General features: G+C 36.1%; 1 protein-coding gene across 1 annotated transcript; it reads left to right on the top strand.

Moving 5' to 3' along the window:
* The first annotated feature begins 1,840 nt into the window (after positions 1-1,840).
* LOC137947884 (serine/threonine-protein kinase ATG1a-like) lies at positions 1,841-17,220 on the top strand. Its single transcript, XM_068793709.1, has 14 exons — positions 1,841-2,712; positions 3,318-3,435; positions 3,563-3,621; positions 3,760-3,824; positions 4,011-4,104; positions 4,200-4,280; positions 4,376-4,487; positions 4,779-4,833; positions 4,922-5,001; positions 5,141-5,239; positions 14,134-14,468; positions 14,541-14,838; positions 14,951-15,021; positions 16,769-17,220. The coding sequence occupies exons 1-14, from the start codon at positions 2,470-2,472 to the stop codon at positions 16,997-16,999; spliced, it is 1,941 nt and encodes a 646-aa protein (XP_068649810.1). The 5' UTR covers positions 1,841-2,469; the 3' UTR covers positions 17,000-17,220.
* The last annotated feature ends 1 nt before the right edge of the window (position 17,221 follows it).

The following is a 17,221-nucleotide window of genomic DNA, read 5'->3' as shown; positions in this document are numbered from 1 at the left end:
AAAACTCGGATTTTAGGTCAAAAGGAAACCCAATGCATAGAGAAATAATAGGAGAGAAAATAGGAAAAATGACAAATTTTCGATAGAACTAACCTTTGGAATTTCTAATATCAATATCTCCACAAATATAGCTTAGAAGAACAAATATTTTTTCCCTACAGAAACTAGACTCAAAGAATTTTAAATTGATATCTAATTTTACATAAAAAAAAATTATTGAATATTTTATGATCTCTTTGTTTTCTTCATTCACTAGCTTGACCTTTACGATTCCAATGTGAATATCTCCTTAAATATAGATAAGATTGACATGAAATTTCCACCTTTTAAAATTAGACTTTAGTACATTTCATCTATATATACCTTTTATTCACATAATATACTTCTTTTGAGAAAAAAATCTAATAGATTTCGAAGTCTATAATTTTGTTGAACTGAGTACTCTTTCTTATTTGATAGATATTTATTTTGATATATTATTATCCATATAAAGTCTCGTTATTGATAGTATAAAAGCCTCAAATTTTGAAGTTTTCTGAAGTTGTTCGTACATCTCTTGCAGTTTGATCTTTGCTGCTTCAAATATTGATTTCTCTTTGTAGAAAACTCTGATTGATTGAATTCATTTTACGTTGGAAAATAAACTTGAATATCTTTTTGTCAATATATAATTTTTCATATAAAAAGTTTAGAGGTGCAAACTCCAAGAAAATAATAGATACTGGGATTGGGAAGAAAGAAAAAATATAGAATACAAACCTAAACTTGTAGAGATGATAGATCAGAAAAGGATCACAAAACTTGCTTTGATACCATGTTGAGTTTATGAAAAAGATAAAATTGATGTAATGTGAGTAAAATGAGTCTCTATTTATAATAAAGGAAATAAGTAAAATTCAATTATAGTTAAACTATCATTGTCCCAGTTACACCCAAAGTTAAACACTAAGGGGGTAGTGTACTTTGAAAGTGCTGTAGAAAATGAAAGTGAAGTGAAAGTGAAAGTGTCAGTGAATTACTTTTTTGTGTTAGTGTGCTCAATGTAAAGTGCAGTGTAAAGAACTTTTTAATATTAGTGTGCACAATGAAAAATTTAGTGGGAAGAGGAGAATGAGTTTATTAATAATTTTTTTGATAATTTTAACTTTATTAAGATAATTTATTTAAAATTTTAATTAAATAATAATATAAACAATTTAACTTTTTAAATAAAAATATTAAATTAATTAAATATAAAAAACATACCTAAATAAACATGGTCACTTTCATAATGTCTACATACTTAATCAAATTCTTACTTTTACAATATCTAAATTATCACTCTTAAATTAGTAATTTAATATATTATTAAAAGTCATGAATATAAAAAATAAATATATAAGATATTTTATTAATAAAATAAGATATATAAGTTATCTTTTAGGTAGTGGATGAAGAGGAACACGAGAAGAAGACGACAGTGGACGAAGAGAGGTAGAGAAACACAGAGTGAGAACGACGAAATTTTTTATTTCTTATATAAAGTGTAAGAATAATCTCTCCTTTAAAATCTCTCTTACATAAAAGATATGTTTAATTTAAAAAAGTTTGGTTCTATTAGATAATTTTTGAATTCAGATAATATTTGGATCCAAATCACATAATGAAAATGACAGACAAAAAAAAAAACCCTAAAAAACAGACAAAAAAAAAGAAGAAAGATGGTCGAGTGAAGAAGACAAGAGAAAAAAAATGCAAAATGCCATAAAAAAAAAGAGATATATATATATTACCAAGAGAAGAAGAGAGGCAGAGAAGGTAACTGGATGGTTCGACTGAGAGAAGAAGAGAGGTAGAAGAGGAGAGGCAGAACGAATAATCTGTCCCTTCAGGGTAATGGCCCCACCGAATGAACGAGGGTAAAGCTTAGATCCCTTAAATCTAGCTCCTCTCTCCTCTCACCGGAATTTTCGGATTTGTAAATTCCATCTCGATCGAAACAGTGGTATTCCTGTAATTTTATTGGAGACGTGTCTGTGGTGGACTGGAGTCATACCCAGTCCACCATTTTTTCTGCGAAGGTAGCCTGAGATGATGAAAGTGGAACTATGAGAGAAGAGGAAGTGCTGCAAAGAATAGGGCAAAAAGAATAAAGGAGAAATCTTAATCGAACACGGTTGCTTCTCCCCGCGGCTCTCTCGTAATAACCAACCACCTTCGGAACTCATCGTCCGGCCTTTTTCTTCCTGTGAGGAGATATTATTCTCATCCACGAGCTTTCCTATGGCGACTCGACCAAGCACAGATGCCATTTCTTTTCTTTTTGTCACTGTCATAAAACCCAAAAGGGAGAAAGTAAGGGATGAAAGATAGGGGGCCCCCTCTCAGAGTACGGACGGCATGTGATTGAAACGGCGGAGAGCTTTTTGAGTGATGATTTTGTGAGGGGGGTTTGAATTTTCTGTGGAGAAGTGAAGAGAGGAGGAGGGAATGGATGACGGACCGAGCAGGTGCAGGTTGGTCGGCGATTACATTCTCGGACCAAAAATTGGCTCGGGTTCTTTCGCGGTGGTTTGGCGCTCGAGGCATAGGTCTCTGGGTGTCGAGGTGGCAGTCAAGGAGATAGATAAGAAGCAGCTTAGTAGTAAAGTGAATGAGAGTTTGCTCAATGAAATTAATATTTTGAGACAAATCAAACACCCGAACATTATTCGCCTTCATGATGCTATCCAGGTGAAGGGAGTTGGGTTGATGTTTAGTCCTTTTTTTCTTGTCTTGTTAAAAGATAATTTTTTTAGTCTTTTAATCGAACTGGATAGAGTGCCTCAATGAGGAAAAGTGTTATTGGAGCTGTTCGATAAGATATGCACAATCGATCCCCTTAATGGCAAAAGTCACAGAGATACGCTGTTCGGTGCATTACAAAGTGTTTTAGATTGTATGGTCTCCTATCTGGATGCAGGGAACTATAAATGTGGTTTTAGGGAATTTGGGTATCGGATGTCAATCACCAGGTCAACATAGAACGGACTAAACCTGTTTCCTTTAAAAGGAAGATTGCTGCTTTTTTGTTAAGGATGAGAATTACTGTGCAACTTTTTTGAGCGGTTGTAGAGTTGTTTGTAATGGACGAAAGTTCAATCTGTTTGTTTTGATTTTAGAGTTTCTTTTATTTTTTATGTTGTTCATCTAAATTATTGATAAAGAAATGGAAATAGACAATGGTAATCAAAGATATTTAACTGCATTGATTGCTGAACATTACTTTTTCAAAGCACTCTCACCAATCGATTTGCTCTTATAATTACAAACTGTTTAAAGAACTCGAACTTTTGCAGACGGAGGACAAAATATACCTAGTTTTGGAGTATTGTGTAGGTGGTGACCTTGGTGCTTACATTCAACGGTTTGGTCGAGTCTCAGATACAACTGCTAAGCACTTCATGAGACAACTGGGTATGTCTAAAAAAGATACGTTATATACGTTATCTTTGTATTTTTAACTACATATGAAATCTCCTCTCGTGTTCTGTGATGCATATGACGAAGGCTATGGTATAATTTGTTTTACTTTCTGGTTTAGCTACGGGGTTGCAAGTCCTCCAGGAAAACCATCTCATACATCGAGATCTAAAACCACAAGTAAGATTCCTTTACTTGCAATGAGTTTTATAATTTCATTATATTTTGATGATTTTGTATCCTTTAGTGACATCCAATAACGGAATTAATGGGATCCTGCGTTTGCAAAATTCTCAGTATCTGCTTCTGAATTTGCAGAACCTTTTATTATCATCTACTCTTGAAAATGCAGTCCTGAAGATTGGAGATTTTGGCTTTGCTAGGTAATGGGTTGATAAATGAGTACCAATCACCAATCTTGTTTTCAGTTGTTGTCTCTTCATTTACATGTATATCATTTTAAAATTTAAAATTCAAGGAAAAAAATTCATTCTAGTTTTTATCCGTATGTGTAATTTGTTTCAATTTCAGTTTTTTCTCATTCTATCTTCTTTATGTGATCTTGCCAGATATTTGACACCGCAATGCTTAGCTGACACCTTATGTGGCTCACCATTATACATGGCTCCAGAAATTATCCAAAACCAAAAATACGATGCTAAGGTGTTTTACATGATCTAATATTCATTCTACGGATGTACGGATGTTTCACTGCATTGTATCTTTTATGTATTGATTCAGCTAGGTCAACAATGCAGGCTGACTTATGGAGTGTTGGAGCAATACTTTTCGAGCTTGTTATGGGGAAGCCACCCTTTGATGGAAACAATCAATTTCAGGTTTACATATGAAGAAAAAGTTTCTTGCAAAATATATATTGATGAATCTTTTCTCATAGGATCTGTAAATCACTTTACCTTGCGGCTTAAAACAGCTTTTCCAGAACATTCTTACGTCTACTGAGCTCAAGTTCACACAAGGGATTATGGAAGAATTGAATCCTGATTGTGTTGATCTTTGCAGAAAGCTTTTACGACAAAACCCAGGTGATATTTTTTGATTCTTTTATTTTTTATTTATCTTGAATGGTAGTTCGTCTACCATATTGGTTGATATGAGTGCCGAGTTTTATAATATCTATCAGTTATTTTAGAGCCAAGCAGATAACATGCATGCCTTTCATGAAGCGGTGTAGGGAATATCACTTTATTTCACTCTCTTTAATCACTTTATTTACTCTGTTAATGGAGCTGTCTGCATTCCTATGTTGTTAGTAGCAAAACACAAATAACTTGTACTGTGAGATTCTTGGTCATTAAACTCTGGATTGTTTGCAGTTGAGCGACTAACATTTGAGGAGTTTTTCAACCATAAGTTTATGGCAGAATCAAGGTTGACTTTTTTGAAATGATTTATGCGTTTAGTTTATGTGAACAAAAGACATCAAAATTGCTTAAACTGTTATTTCCTGTAATTATAGGCTACTTCCAAGTTTGGAGCTTTCTTCATCTCTTACAGAACAGAAGTCTTTACTGGAGCAAGAGTTGCCCTTGGCAGCAGGTAAGGGGCCTTAGTCACATTCCTACTACTTATTTTTTGTGAAGAGAGTTGATGACATATATGATGATAACAACAAATTCATGCAACAGACAGCTTTATCTTAGAATTAAATATTATAACCTAAACTTATGTTTCACAGGTAGAAATGCAGATGGTGAGGCATCGGTTTCCTCAGATCCAGCAAGCCTGTCAACTAGAAACGAAAATCAAGATCCTTTAAGTATATCTAGATCCAAAGGTTAGTCCTTGTTGTGTTGAGTTATGAAGGTAAGAGATAAAGAGAGCATAAAGTGAGACAAAAGAAAGGGAAAGCTGTTTGACTGGTTTTTCTGATCAGCAGTCCTACTTAAATTGAAGATTCATAACTTGACTTTCTAAAACTTAAGCCAGCTTAGAAACTGATGTAGAATTAGTAAATGTACTAACATTTAACCTACTATCTACCTGTAACTTGAGTGCAAAGTGCCTTTCAAAAATATAAAATAAAGAGTTTTCTTGAACTGCAACTCTTGGACACGACAATTCTTCTGTGTTGGAAGACACCTCAAGTGGCATTAAGTTAATAACCTTATCCACGTCAAGGAGGTGGCACAAAGATTAATTAAATGCTCTTTTTATAAGGATGATACAAGGGTGTAATTAAAGAAGATGATGTATGTCTACTTATGTCTTTTCCTATTGAAAGCTTGTAGCCCTAAGGGCATTGTAGTCATTGTAACCTATCTTCATTCATGAACCATAAATAGAGGCTCAAGGCAAGGGGCAGATCATTAAGTCTCTCTTCTTCTCCCTCAAATTCGTTGTTAGACTTTTCTCTCAAAGCCTCTCCCTTTCTCCACTCCTTAGCCGTCCCTCTCTCTCTCCCTTCTTCTCTCTTCCTTCTTCCTCTCCTCTTTCTCACCCTCTACTCGAGGACCTTATCATGGGATCCTAAATCCAACATGGTATCAGAACAATGAGTTTAGGATCCCGACATTAAAGTGGTGATCAAGTAAGTTTTTTTATCAAGCTTCATGTGTTGTTGTTGGTGAAGCAAAGGCTCGACTAGCAAGATAAGTGTTTTTGTTTTTCTACCCTTCATGAGATGATTTTGATAATGTCTTGATCTTGGCAAGAGGTTTACTGGTTGTTCCTCCTTTGGATAAAAGATAAGTCTTCCATCTCATGCATGATAATGTCTTGTGCTCGGTTTGTTTTTCATGCAAGAGAATGCTCGGTTTGATCGTTTGAGTTCTCATAATAAAATTTAGCATCATGTCAAAAAAAAAAAAAAAAAAAAAAAAAAAGAATGCTCTGTTTAAGCTTTTGTTGGATTATCATTTGTTCGATTTTCTTTCCTAGAAAAACATATGTTGGATAAAGATTTTCTTGTCCTCTTGCTGTATATGTGGATTATCATGATCAAAGCATGATTAAATTCGTTCAAGACTGATTTATGTTGCTGCTTGTATGTTTTACTCTCTATAGAGCTCAGTAAAGGCTGTTTTTCTGTTTACCGAGAGGAAGATTCTTTTTTGTGAAAAAAGGTGCTGGTCTTTTTGCACGATTTTGGATCTTTCATTGGTTGTGTTATCCTCTGGATTATCTTACCTAAAAAAATCAAGGAGAAAAGGTAAGATCAAGTTGTGATTTAAATCACAAAGCTGGCGCACTTTGCATAGAAGGAAAGTTCTTTCTTCTAGAGCTTGAAAAAAAGGAAGGTTGGAGAAAAGAAAGTGCTGTGATTTATCTATTCAAAGGTTTCCTATATTAAATTATGCCTTCTTTAAGAAGATCTTCTAAGTTGTCCAAGATCCCTTGAGATTTCACTTGCCTTTATAATTATTTCTTAACTGAGGAAGATTTGAAATCAATTTCATCAGATTTGGATTAGCACGTGGAGTCATAATCTCTTTGATTACGTGCATGTTTAAGGCTTTGTTTGGTTTGACTCATTTTGGCTCGATTTGGCTTGATTGGTTTCCTTTCCTCTATTATTGCTTGGTTGATATAGTGCATTGAATATTCATTAGTGATAGGAGAAGATTATGTGAATATGAGTGGTAAAAGTGACTTAATTAAGATTACAAAAATACCCTTGAGAGGGTTAACAAATTACTTAAGTTGGGCTCAATCGGTTAAGAGATTCCTTATCACTAGAGATCTCTTAAGACATTTGGCTAAACCAGCTCCACCCATAGATGAAGATGATAGTTCCTATATTAAATGGCTCAAGAATGACACACTTGTCATTAGTTGGCTCATTAACAGTATGGAGAAATATGTGACAAATTATATTGTCCACCTTGAGACAACAAAGTAGATGTGGGACACTTCTTCCAAGTTGTACTCTAGCACCGAAAATTTACACAAATTATATGATGTATTTCAAAACATGTTTACTATAAAACAATGAAAGAACTTTTGCATGAATTCTTGTCTAAATTTAGATGGCTAATTCAGGAGTGGAAACTTGCTTAGCCCTATTCAACCGATATATTGGTTCAAGAAAAACAATGAGAGGCCTTAGCAACTGCTATTTGCTTGTCAAATATTAAGCCATATCTTGAAGTGGCCAAAATCCAACTTCTTAGCTCCACGACACTTCCATCATTTGATGACATCAGTGCAACATTACTTCGGATACCAGATTCTTCCTCCACCTCTCATACTGAAGTATCATCTACTATGTACTCTGGAAATAGAGGTACATCTTCTACCACTCGAGGGCACGGTAGAAAATTATAGAAGATGTCGAGCAAGAGGTGGTAGAAGTGGCTTTGGTCCTTCAAGGTCAGACAACCGGGTTTGCATTCATTATGGTGGACTGAACCATATGGTGGATACCTGTTGGAAGCTGCATGGCAAACTGGACTGGGTCACTACCAATCAAGCCCTGGTTCAAAAGGAGAAGAATGTTACCCAATCTGAGTCACAATGAGGAAAGCCGACTATCACCAATGATGATTATGACCTCTTACAGAGGATGAAAACTCTGATGGTATCTCCTCCATCTTCTTCAACATCTTCAACTATTGCTGCTGCCACCACTTCTTCAGGTATGATTTTTGCCACTTCCTCTCTACTGGATCATCGACTCAGGGGCCTTCAAGCATCTTACAGGTAATAAGAGCCTGTTACATTCCATATCTCCATGTCTACCAAACAAGTTTGTTACCAATACTGACGGATCACAAACCAAAGTTGTTGGGAAGGGATTCTCCCTTGTTAAACCATCTCTTCCGCTTATCAATGTCCTATTTGTCCCTCAATTTTCCTTAAATTTGTTATCTGTTAGCTAGTTAACAAAACATTTTAATTGCTCCATCACATTCTCACCTTCTTCTTGTGTCTTCCAGGATCTCACAACGAAGCAGGTGATTGGTGGCGGCCATGAATAGGGGGGGCTCTATTACTTGAACCTACCTCTAGTCATTGCGATTGGAACTTCTAAGACAAAGGCAAGGTTATGGCACAATCAGCTTGGTCGTCCATCCGCAACATCACTTCAACACTTATTTCCATCTTTAAAAACTTTACCAAATTTCAATTGGGAAGTCTGTCAGTTGAGCAAGCACCGGAGGACATCATCTTCTCCTCAAACTGAACTTAAAAGTGTTGCTCATTTTTCATTAATTCATTCAGATGTATGGGGATCCTAAAGTGTCTTGAACATATTTCAAGTTAACTATTTTGTCACCTTTGTTGATGACTTTACTCTGAGTCACATGGCTACTTCTGTTTAAAAAACGGTTTGATAATTTTTCCATATTTAAATCCTTTCATGCTATGGTGTCTACTCAGTTTGGAAAACAAATATAAGTGTTTCGATTAGATAATGCTAAAGAGTACTTATCTAGTGAATTTCAATCCTTTTGTCATGATAATGTCATTATTGATCAAACATCTTGTGTCTATACCCCTCAACAAAATGGTGTTGCTAAAAGAAAAAACCGACATCTCCTTGAGTTAGCCCGTGGCCTACTCTACTTTATGAAAGTGCCCTACTTTTACTGGTCTCATGCCATTCTTATAGCATGCTATCTTACTAATAGGCTACCTTCTTCAGTCCTTAGCCATAAATCCCCATACTCATTATTATTTTTGAATGGAGACTCCTCCTGTCTTTTGAAATTTTTTGGTTGCACATGTTTATTCATATCATATCTCCTCCAAAGAGTAATCTTGAGCCAAAATCACTTAAGTGTATCTTTTTGGGATACTCTCGCACCCAAAAAGGCTATATCTATTATAATCCCTCTATTTGGAAGTTAATTGTCTCTAGGGATGCCACATTTTTTGAGGACACATCTTTTTATTCATCAAAAAATGCACCCCCCGGGTCTATCATCAGTTCAGCTAGCTCCGAAACTCGTTGTGTCACTATATGCAGTTCTACTTCAGCCCCTTGAAGACTAGGCCAACACCACACCTGCGGAGTTTACGGATCCCTTTGAGATAAGTCCATCTTCCCTTGTTGTATTTTGCCCACAAGTTGATATTCGGCCCATAGCTCTGCGGAATGAGCCTCGTACTTGCACTAGGCCCTCCACTTTTCATCCTATTTCAAACTTTGTTTCTCTCCATTGATTGCCTTCTTCATGCTGTCAGTTTCTTGTGTCTATTTCTTCCACCTCTGTTCCAGTCCTATTAAGAGGCTCAAAGACATCTAGGATGGAAGGCTGCCATGGAAGAAGAAATGCATGCCTTATATGAGAATTAGACTTGGGCCCTTGTTCTTCTTTCTCCCTTCAAGAAACCTATGGGTTATAAATGGGTTTTTACTATCAAACACAATCCAGATGGTTCTGTTGCTCGCCTCAAAGACCGACTCGTTGCCAAGGGATACACTCAGTGTTATGGAGTGGATTATGAGAAATGTTTTTCCTCAGTGGCTAAATTAAACTCAACATGCATCTTATTATCTCTAGCTGCTAATTCCTCTTGGTCGGTATTTTAATTGGATATCAAAAATGTTTTTTTGAATGAGGACGTAAAAGAAGAGATTTATATGCATCAACCACTTGGATTTGAGGTTGAGGGGGAGTCTTTATGCAAATTGAGAAAGTTTCTATATGGGCTTAAATAGGGGTGGCTTCGAACCGAGGCTTGCGAGCGGCTCGAGTTCGGCTCGGTTCGATTCGTTATCTATCGAGCTCGAGCTGAACTCGAGCTCTGAAATCGGTTCGTTTACTTTAACGAGCCGAGCTCGACCGAAGCCAGGTTCGGTTCGTCGGCTCGCGAGCCGGCTCAAGGTGAGTCGGGATCGGGAGCGAGGGGGGAAAATTTTTTCCTCCCCTCGTCACCACCGAGCCCTTCCCGTCGGCTATTGTCGCCGCCTCTACCGCCGTCGACAGCTGCTCGCCGGCGGCCTCTGTGGCCGTTTGTTCGATTTCTTCCCCTCCTCGCCGTCGCCTCTGTTTCCGTCATCGCCGCCTCCGTCACTGCCGCTTCCGTCGTCTCTTCCATCACCGCCGCTATCGTAGCCGTTGCAATCGTCATCCCCGACGACAGGTCCTCCCCGGCGTTGTAACCCCCTTCCCTCCGCGTCGTCTCGGCGGAAAACCTGAACCAGTAAGTTCAAGGGAGAAATTAGGTGAGAAATAATCTCCCCCCTCCCCCACGCAAAGATGATTTCGCACATGCGAGATCATAAAGTAAAAAAAAAAATTCCTTAAACTCTCCTTCCTCATAGCTCTTGAAAAAAAATTAAAAATACATTTTATAGAAATAAATTTCTATGATGTCTCATGTTTTTTTTTAAACATTTTTCTAATTAATTTTTTTATTAAAAATCATATAATTTTCTAAGTAAGATTTTCCTACCAAAATGGGGTAGAAAACTGTATTGAAATTTTTTGAATAAGTATATAACAGTTGATGTTGTAATACTTTTGGCATGAAGCAATTTTCATTGCAATTTTGTGTTTGACATTTTATTTGATTAAAAATTTATCGATAAGTATAATAATATATTTGATTGATTATTAATTTTTATTTATATCCCTAGAAGAGGCAATAAAAGGTCCATTTAACTTTCCTAAGAAAATTTTAAAATATTTCTTGTAATTTTCTAATAAGTCACTAATAGTAATAGGATTTTGTTTAAAGGTTTTTTTTGGGAATATGTATCGTAGGAAAATATTTCTAGTTTTTCCTAGAATATAAATTTTCATCTAGGGGCACTAAGGCCATAGTAAATTTATAGCCAGATTCAAAAATTACAAAACAAGCTAGACAACAATAGGAGTAAAAAAGATTAATATTGGTGCATTTTAATGTATTATTGAAATTCAATCCTGAACCTCCTCTATCATTATTTTTTTTAAATGTATGCATAATTTTATATATAATTTATTCGAAGCCACCCCTACATGCGAGATCATAAACAAGGAAAAAAAAAAACTCTTTGTCCCTTCCTCATGGTTCTTGAAGAAATTGAAAAGATATTTTAGTAGAAATACGTTTCTAGAGACTGTTAGTGGTTTTTTCAATAAATGTTGAAAAAACATTTTTAATAGAAATATAGGGACAATTAGCGCCTCATGTTTTTTTGAAAATATTTTTTTAATTATAAATTATTGTTAAAAAATCATATAATTTTCTAAGTAAGATTTTCTTGCCAAGATGGGCTAGAAAACCGTATAGAAATTTTTTGAATAAGTATTTGGCAGTTGATGATATAATCCTTTTAACATGAGGCAATTTTCATATCAATTTTGTGTTTGACATTTTATTTGATTAAAAATTTATCGATAAGTATAATAATATATTAGATTAATTATTAATTATTAATTATTATTTATTTCCTTAGAAAAGTAATAAGAGGTCCATTTAAATTTCCTAAAAAAATTTAAAATATTTCCTGTAATTTTCTAGTAAGTCTCTAATAGTAATAAGATTTTATTTAAATGATTTATAGTTTTTATTTGGGTGATTGTAATTTGATAGTGATATTTCATTTAATTTTGTTATGTTTGATTATTGTATGGAATTTATTCATAATGTTATGCATTGTATGGAGTGTTTAGACAATTTTATGGAGTGTATAAACAATTTCATGGAGTGTTTATGGAATATATAGACAATTTTGTGGAGTGTTTATGCAGGTATTATGTATATAGATTATGCCCAATTTTAAGTAGAAGTCATACCGAATTTTATATAAGTATTATATACATAGATTATGCTCAATTTTAAGTAGAGGTCATACCCAATCTTATACATGTATTATATATATAGGTTATGCCCAATTTTATGTAGAGGTCGTACCCAATTTTATGTAAAATATATGCATAATTTTATATACAATTTATTTTGTATATATTTTTTGAAAAGTTTTAAATGTATGTTGAAGCTCGAGCTCGGCTAGAACTCGGTTAAAATTGTTGGGCTCGAGCTCGATAACAATTTTAGGCTTGAGACGAAGTTCGACTCGAAGCTCGGCTCGAAATATTTAAATCAAGTTTGGCTCGAACATAGGCAGGTTCGGGCTCGACTCAGCTCGATGCCACCCCTAGGCTTAAATAGTCTCCTCGGGTTTGGTTTGACAAATTTAGCCTAGCAATGTTACGTTTGGATTCAGCCGGTGCTAGTAGATCATTTTATCTTTATCAAGAATAGCTTAAAGGAAAAAGTATTACTAGTAGTATATGTGAATGATATCGTCTTAACTGGTAGTGATGCGGACAACATAAAAGAAGTCAAAGAAAAAATATGCCAAGAATTTAAAACAAAAGATTTTGGACTTCTAAAATATTTTTTGGGAATTGAGGTATTCTAGTCAAAGCATGAGATTGTATCATCTCAGAGAAAGTATGTCTTGGATCTACTAGAGGACACATGGATGTTGGGGAGTCGACCTGCAGATACTCCTATGGATGTTAATGTAAAGCTATCTGCCAACTCTAGAGAAGATGTTGATATAGGTAAATACCAGAGGTTTGTGGGAAAACTTATTTACCTTTACAATGACCAGACTAGATATATCATATGTAGTAAGTGTGGTGAGTCAGTATATGCACAAACTACAACTTATCCATTTGCAAGCCTTGGAGAGGATACTAAGATTTTTAAAAGGAGTTTCGAAAAAAAAAAAGGCTTCTCTATAAGAATCATTGTCACTATAACATAAATGGTTTCTCAAATGCAGATTGGGCTGGATCACCTGATGACAAGAAGTCCACTTGAGGGTATTGTACCTTAGTTGGAGGTAACCTGGTTACATGGAGAAGCAAAAAACAAAATGTTGTTGCAAGGTCCAGTATAAAAGCAGAGTACAGAGCTATGCCCTACACAGTTAGTGAACTTCTATGGATTAGATCCCTTCTTACTGAATTAGGATTCTATAGAGGAACTTCTATGGAATTATATTGCGACACCAGGTGGCCATTCATATCACTTCAAATCCTGTCTTCCATGAGAGGACAAAACACATAGAGGTGGACTGCCACTTTATACGGGAGAAATTTCAGGCTGGTATCTTATCTCTCAGTCATGTTTTATCACAAGGGTAGGTGGCAGACATTCTTACAAAGCCAATCACATTCAAGATCTTAACCACTATATGCGATAAGTTGGGTATCTACGATGTTTTCTCCCCACCAGCTTGAGGGGGAGTGTTGGAAGACACCTTAAGTGGCATTAAGGTAATAACCTTACCCACATCAAGGAGGTGGCACAAAGAGTAATTAAATGTTATTTTCATAGGGATGATACAAAGGTGTAATTAAAGAAGATGATGTATGTCTTCTTATGTCTTTTCCTTTTGAAAGCTTGTAGCCCTAAGGGCATTGTAGTCATTGTAATCTTCCTTCATAAACTATAAATAGAGGCTTAAGGCAAGGGGTAAATCATTAAGTCTCCCCTCTTCTCTCTCAAATTCGTCCTTAGACTTTTCTCCGAAAGTCTCTCCCTTTCTCCTCACCTTAGCCGTCCCTCTCTCTCTCCTTCCTTCTCTCTTCTTTCTTCCTCTCCTTTTCTTCTCCTCTTCTTCTTCCTTTCCTCTTTCTCATCCTCTACTCGAGGACCTTATCATGAGATCCTAAATCTAACATTCTGCATGTCTAATTGGTTGCAGCTGAACTCTGGTTATTTTTTCTGTCAATGTTTTTTATTTTATTCTTTGTCTTATTATGTTTTTCATATTACCAGTTGTTGACTCACTTGACGCTATAGAACAAGAATATGTTCTAGTGAATGCTCACTCTGCACTTTTGGAAACTGTCTCTTCTTCGCTTGAGTTGTCCAAGGGCTGCCCTGTAAAGAACTGTGAGGGCTTATTTATTTCTCCGCAACCTACAGACACAGCCATCAGTTCTTCTTGTGATGTTGAAAATTTCCGAAGATTTGGGTCTGCTTCATTACATGAATCATGTGCATCCACTGAGGGAGTTGAAGTACAGGATCAATCTCCTTTTCACCCATCACTGAGGCTGCAATTGTTGCACCATTACCTACAGGCTCTTGCAGATCTTGCACAGGAAAAGGTGTCTGGTTGTCTTTACAAATGTTTTTCTCTTCCTTCAGTTAACCATGTTTTAAATGCTTGCGTTTTCCAGTTTAATGCAGGATTGCTTCTTGAGTCATTTTCTGTGGAACTGGTGACCCTAGCTGTTTGGAAGGAAGCTCTTCGTGTGTCTCATTCTTGGTTAAACTGCAATGCTGTTGGGGACAGCCCTGGTAGTTCTTCAGGTAATGATAGTGCAGCTGACAAGGAAGGTGCTTCTTCTTTGGTTAACTTTGTCGAAGCGGTGGATTTCAACAAGCCAACATCTGTTCGCTCATGGGCTGAGCAGGGATTTCTTGGTGCATTTGATCAGGCAGAGAAAATATCTAATTATCTTTGGGACATGGATGGTTAGGCCTCATAATGACTTGGAAGCTTTATTTGCAGTGGATTTGTTTTTGTTTTACATCAATTTTATTTCTTTAAAAATATCTGACATGATGGCTCAACATCATATTTCAGGTAAGGCACAGATGCCGACCGCTATGGACATTATCTTCCAGGCAGCCTTAGCAGCTGGGAGAAGTGGTGCTGTAAGTAAATTGGTCTTGCTTTTTTCTCTTAGTCTACTAGCTAATGAGCATCAAACATTTCCCATTTATATGTTTTCAGATCAATTTATCTGGTGTTGTATTTTTAGTTATATTGTATCTGAGTCACTACCATGATATGCAGTGGCTTGCAGTTTGTGGCAGTTCATCTGTTTCATATATTCCATCAGATATTTATCCTTTTAGAGGGGTAATTTCCAGTTACTGCATGCAAGTAGTTGAGTGGCTGATGGTAATTTATGCTACATTCTCTGTATTTGGTTCTCTTTCAATTAGCTTTTTGGAATAAAGAGCAAAAAGTTGAAGGAAAGAAAAAAAAGAGAAAACATTTATTTCTGTTAAAGCTAGGTCCAAGCTCATGCCAAAATGATCAGTCAAAAGTTAGGGAGTCTCTTCGCAGGATCTTTTAACCCTGAATTCATTTAGGGTTATTCCGAACACTCTTGCTCACTTGTGAACCCTCTCATGGCTCCTACTTATGGACCTTCTCACGGCTCCTACTTGTGGGTAAAGTCTTATTGAATAGAAAAAAGTCTCGTTGTTAAGAAAAGTGATTAGGTTATAAGGTTGAACAATAAGCCTCCTAAGTGGCTAGTTATTTTGGATGGAACTGGGCTCACCCAACAGTGGTATCAAAGCAGGATGTGTTTGTGGACCCATGCCTAGTTTGTGCTGCCTATGTTATTTGTGTGTTGTGGACTCCATGAGGTGGGAGTTTGTATGTTGTGGACTCCATGAGGTGGGAGTCTATGTGTTATGTGCTCTATTGAGAGTTTGTGGCCACATCTCAGGTCCATTATGTGTAAGCCTAGACGTGGGGGGAGTGTTGACTTGAAAAAAGTCCCATATTCAAAAGTGTTAAGAAAATTGATTAGGTTATAAGATTGATCAATAGGTTCCCAAGTGGCTTGTTATTTTGTGATGAATTGGTCGACCCAAGAAGCCCATGTTCTTATTCATTTATATGCCATGTTAAAGTTGGTTTTTAATCCACTTCAAAAGGACAACTGAAGTTAAGAGGTCTATTCGCATCATCTAATAAAATACAAGATCTTTCTAATCTTGATTTGTGTGGGACTACTCTTTACAATTCCATATTGTTTTTTTATCTTTTTTTTTTATTAATTCTATTGTCAAAATTAAAGTTAGCATGAAGAAAACATCAATTGAAAGTAGTGAAGTTGGGTCCAAGGTCCATCCCAAAATGACTAGCCAACTTAAGAAACCTCTTTCCCAACTAATAAATTCAAGATCTTTGTACTCACTAATCCATGTGGGTCTCTTCTTTAACACTCCCTTTCACGTGTAGGCCCTCTTTTGTGGCTCTACAAGTGGATAATTTTAGGTATAGACCTTCTTTTGTGGCCCTACAAGTGAACAGTTTAGGTGTAGGTCTTCTTTTGTGGCTTTACAAGTGGATAATTTAGGTGTCGGCCCACGTTTGAGTACCTGCTCTGATACCATGTGAAGCTGGGTCCAAGGCCCACACCAAAATGACTAGCGAACGTAGGAAACCTCTTTTCCAATAATAAACTCAATATCTTTGTATTCACTAATCCATATGGGACTATTCCTTACAAAAGTCTTTGCCTTTATCCTTTTTCCTGTATAGCTTAATAGTTGTAGTTTGGCACTCTGCGTGCAAGAATAGTTATTGCAATTTAGTCCACGAGTGTGCACTTCAGTTCATTTTTCCTTTTTGCGCTTATGGGTCTGTTTTTTATTTTAGGTGGATGAGCTTATGGGAAACAGGATATGTGCTGCAGCGTCATACTCGAAGGCAACAGTTCTGCTTTCCTTTATTCTGCAAGCTACGTCTCTACCTCTCAATCCGCCATTTTCACTAACTGTTGCATCTCAGCAGAGACTTGAAAAATATATTGCAAACCTGAGAGTTCATCAAAGTCGGTCAGAAATACAACATATATCTCATCAAAGTCGGGGTCTGCCCAACAAGTAAATATATTTGAACTTTTCTTCGTTTCCTAACAGAAAAATCTCTGAGTCCATGCAAGCCTTGATCACATTGCTTTCATTTTAGTTTAAAACTCAAAAGATTGTAAAAGATTTTCGACCATGAAATGAGACTTTTTTAATATAGTCAATCAACAGGAATTGTATCAAATGCTACCTCCTGACCGGGTCAAAAGCTGTTGAGCTTATTTTAGAGGCAACTCCTCTC

The sequence above is a fragment of the Aristolochia californica genome, unplaced genomic scaffold (assembly GCF_029961685.1).
Source record: "Aristolochia californica isolate CCGP_79_NKW_82.1479 unplaced genomic scaffold, dmAriCali1.0.hap1 SCAF_13, whole genome shotgun sequence".
Classification (NCBI taxonomy): Eukaryota; Viridiplantae; Streptophyta; class Magnoliopsida; order Piperales; family Aristolochiaceae; genus Aristolochia; species Aristolochia californica.
The sequence above is the reverse complement of the archived record's forward strand: the minus strand, read 5'-3'. Positions and strand labels throughout refer to the sequence as shown.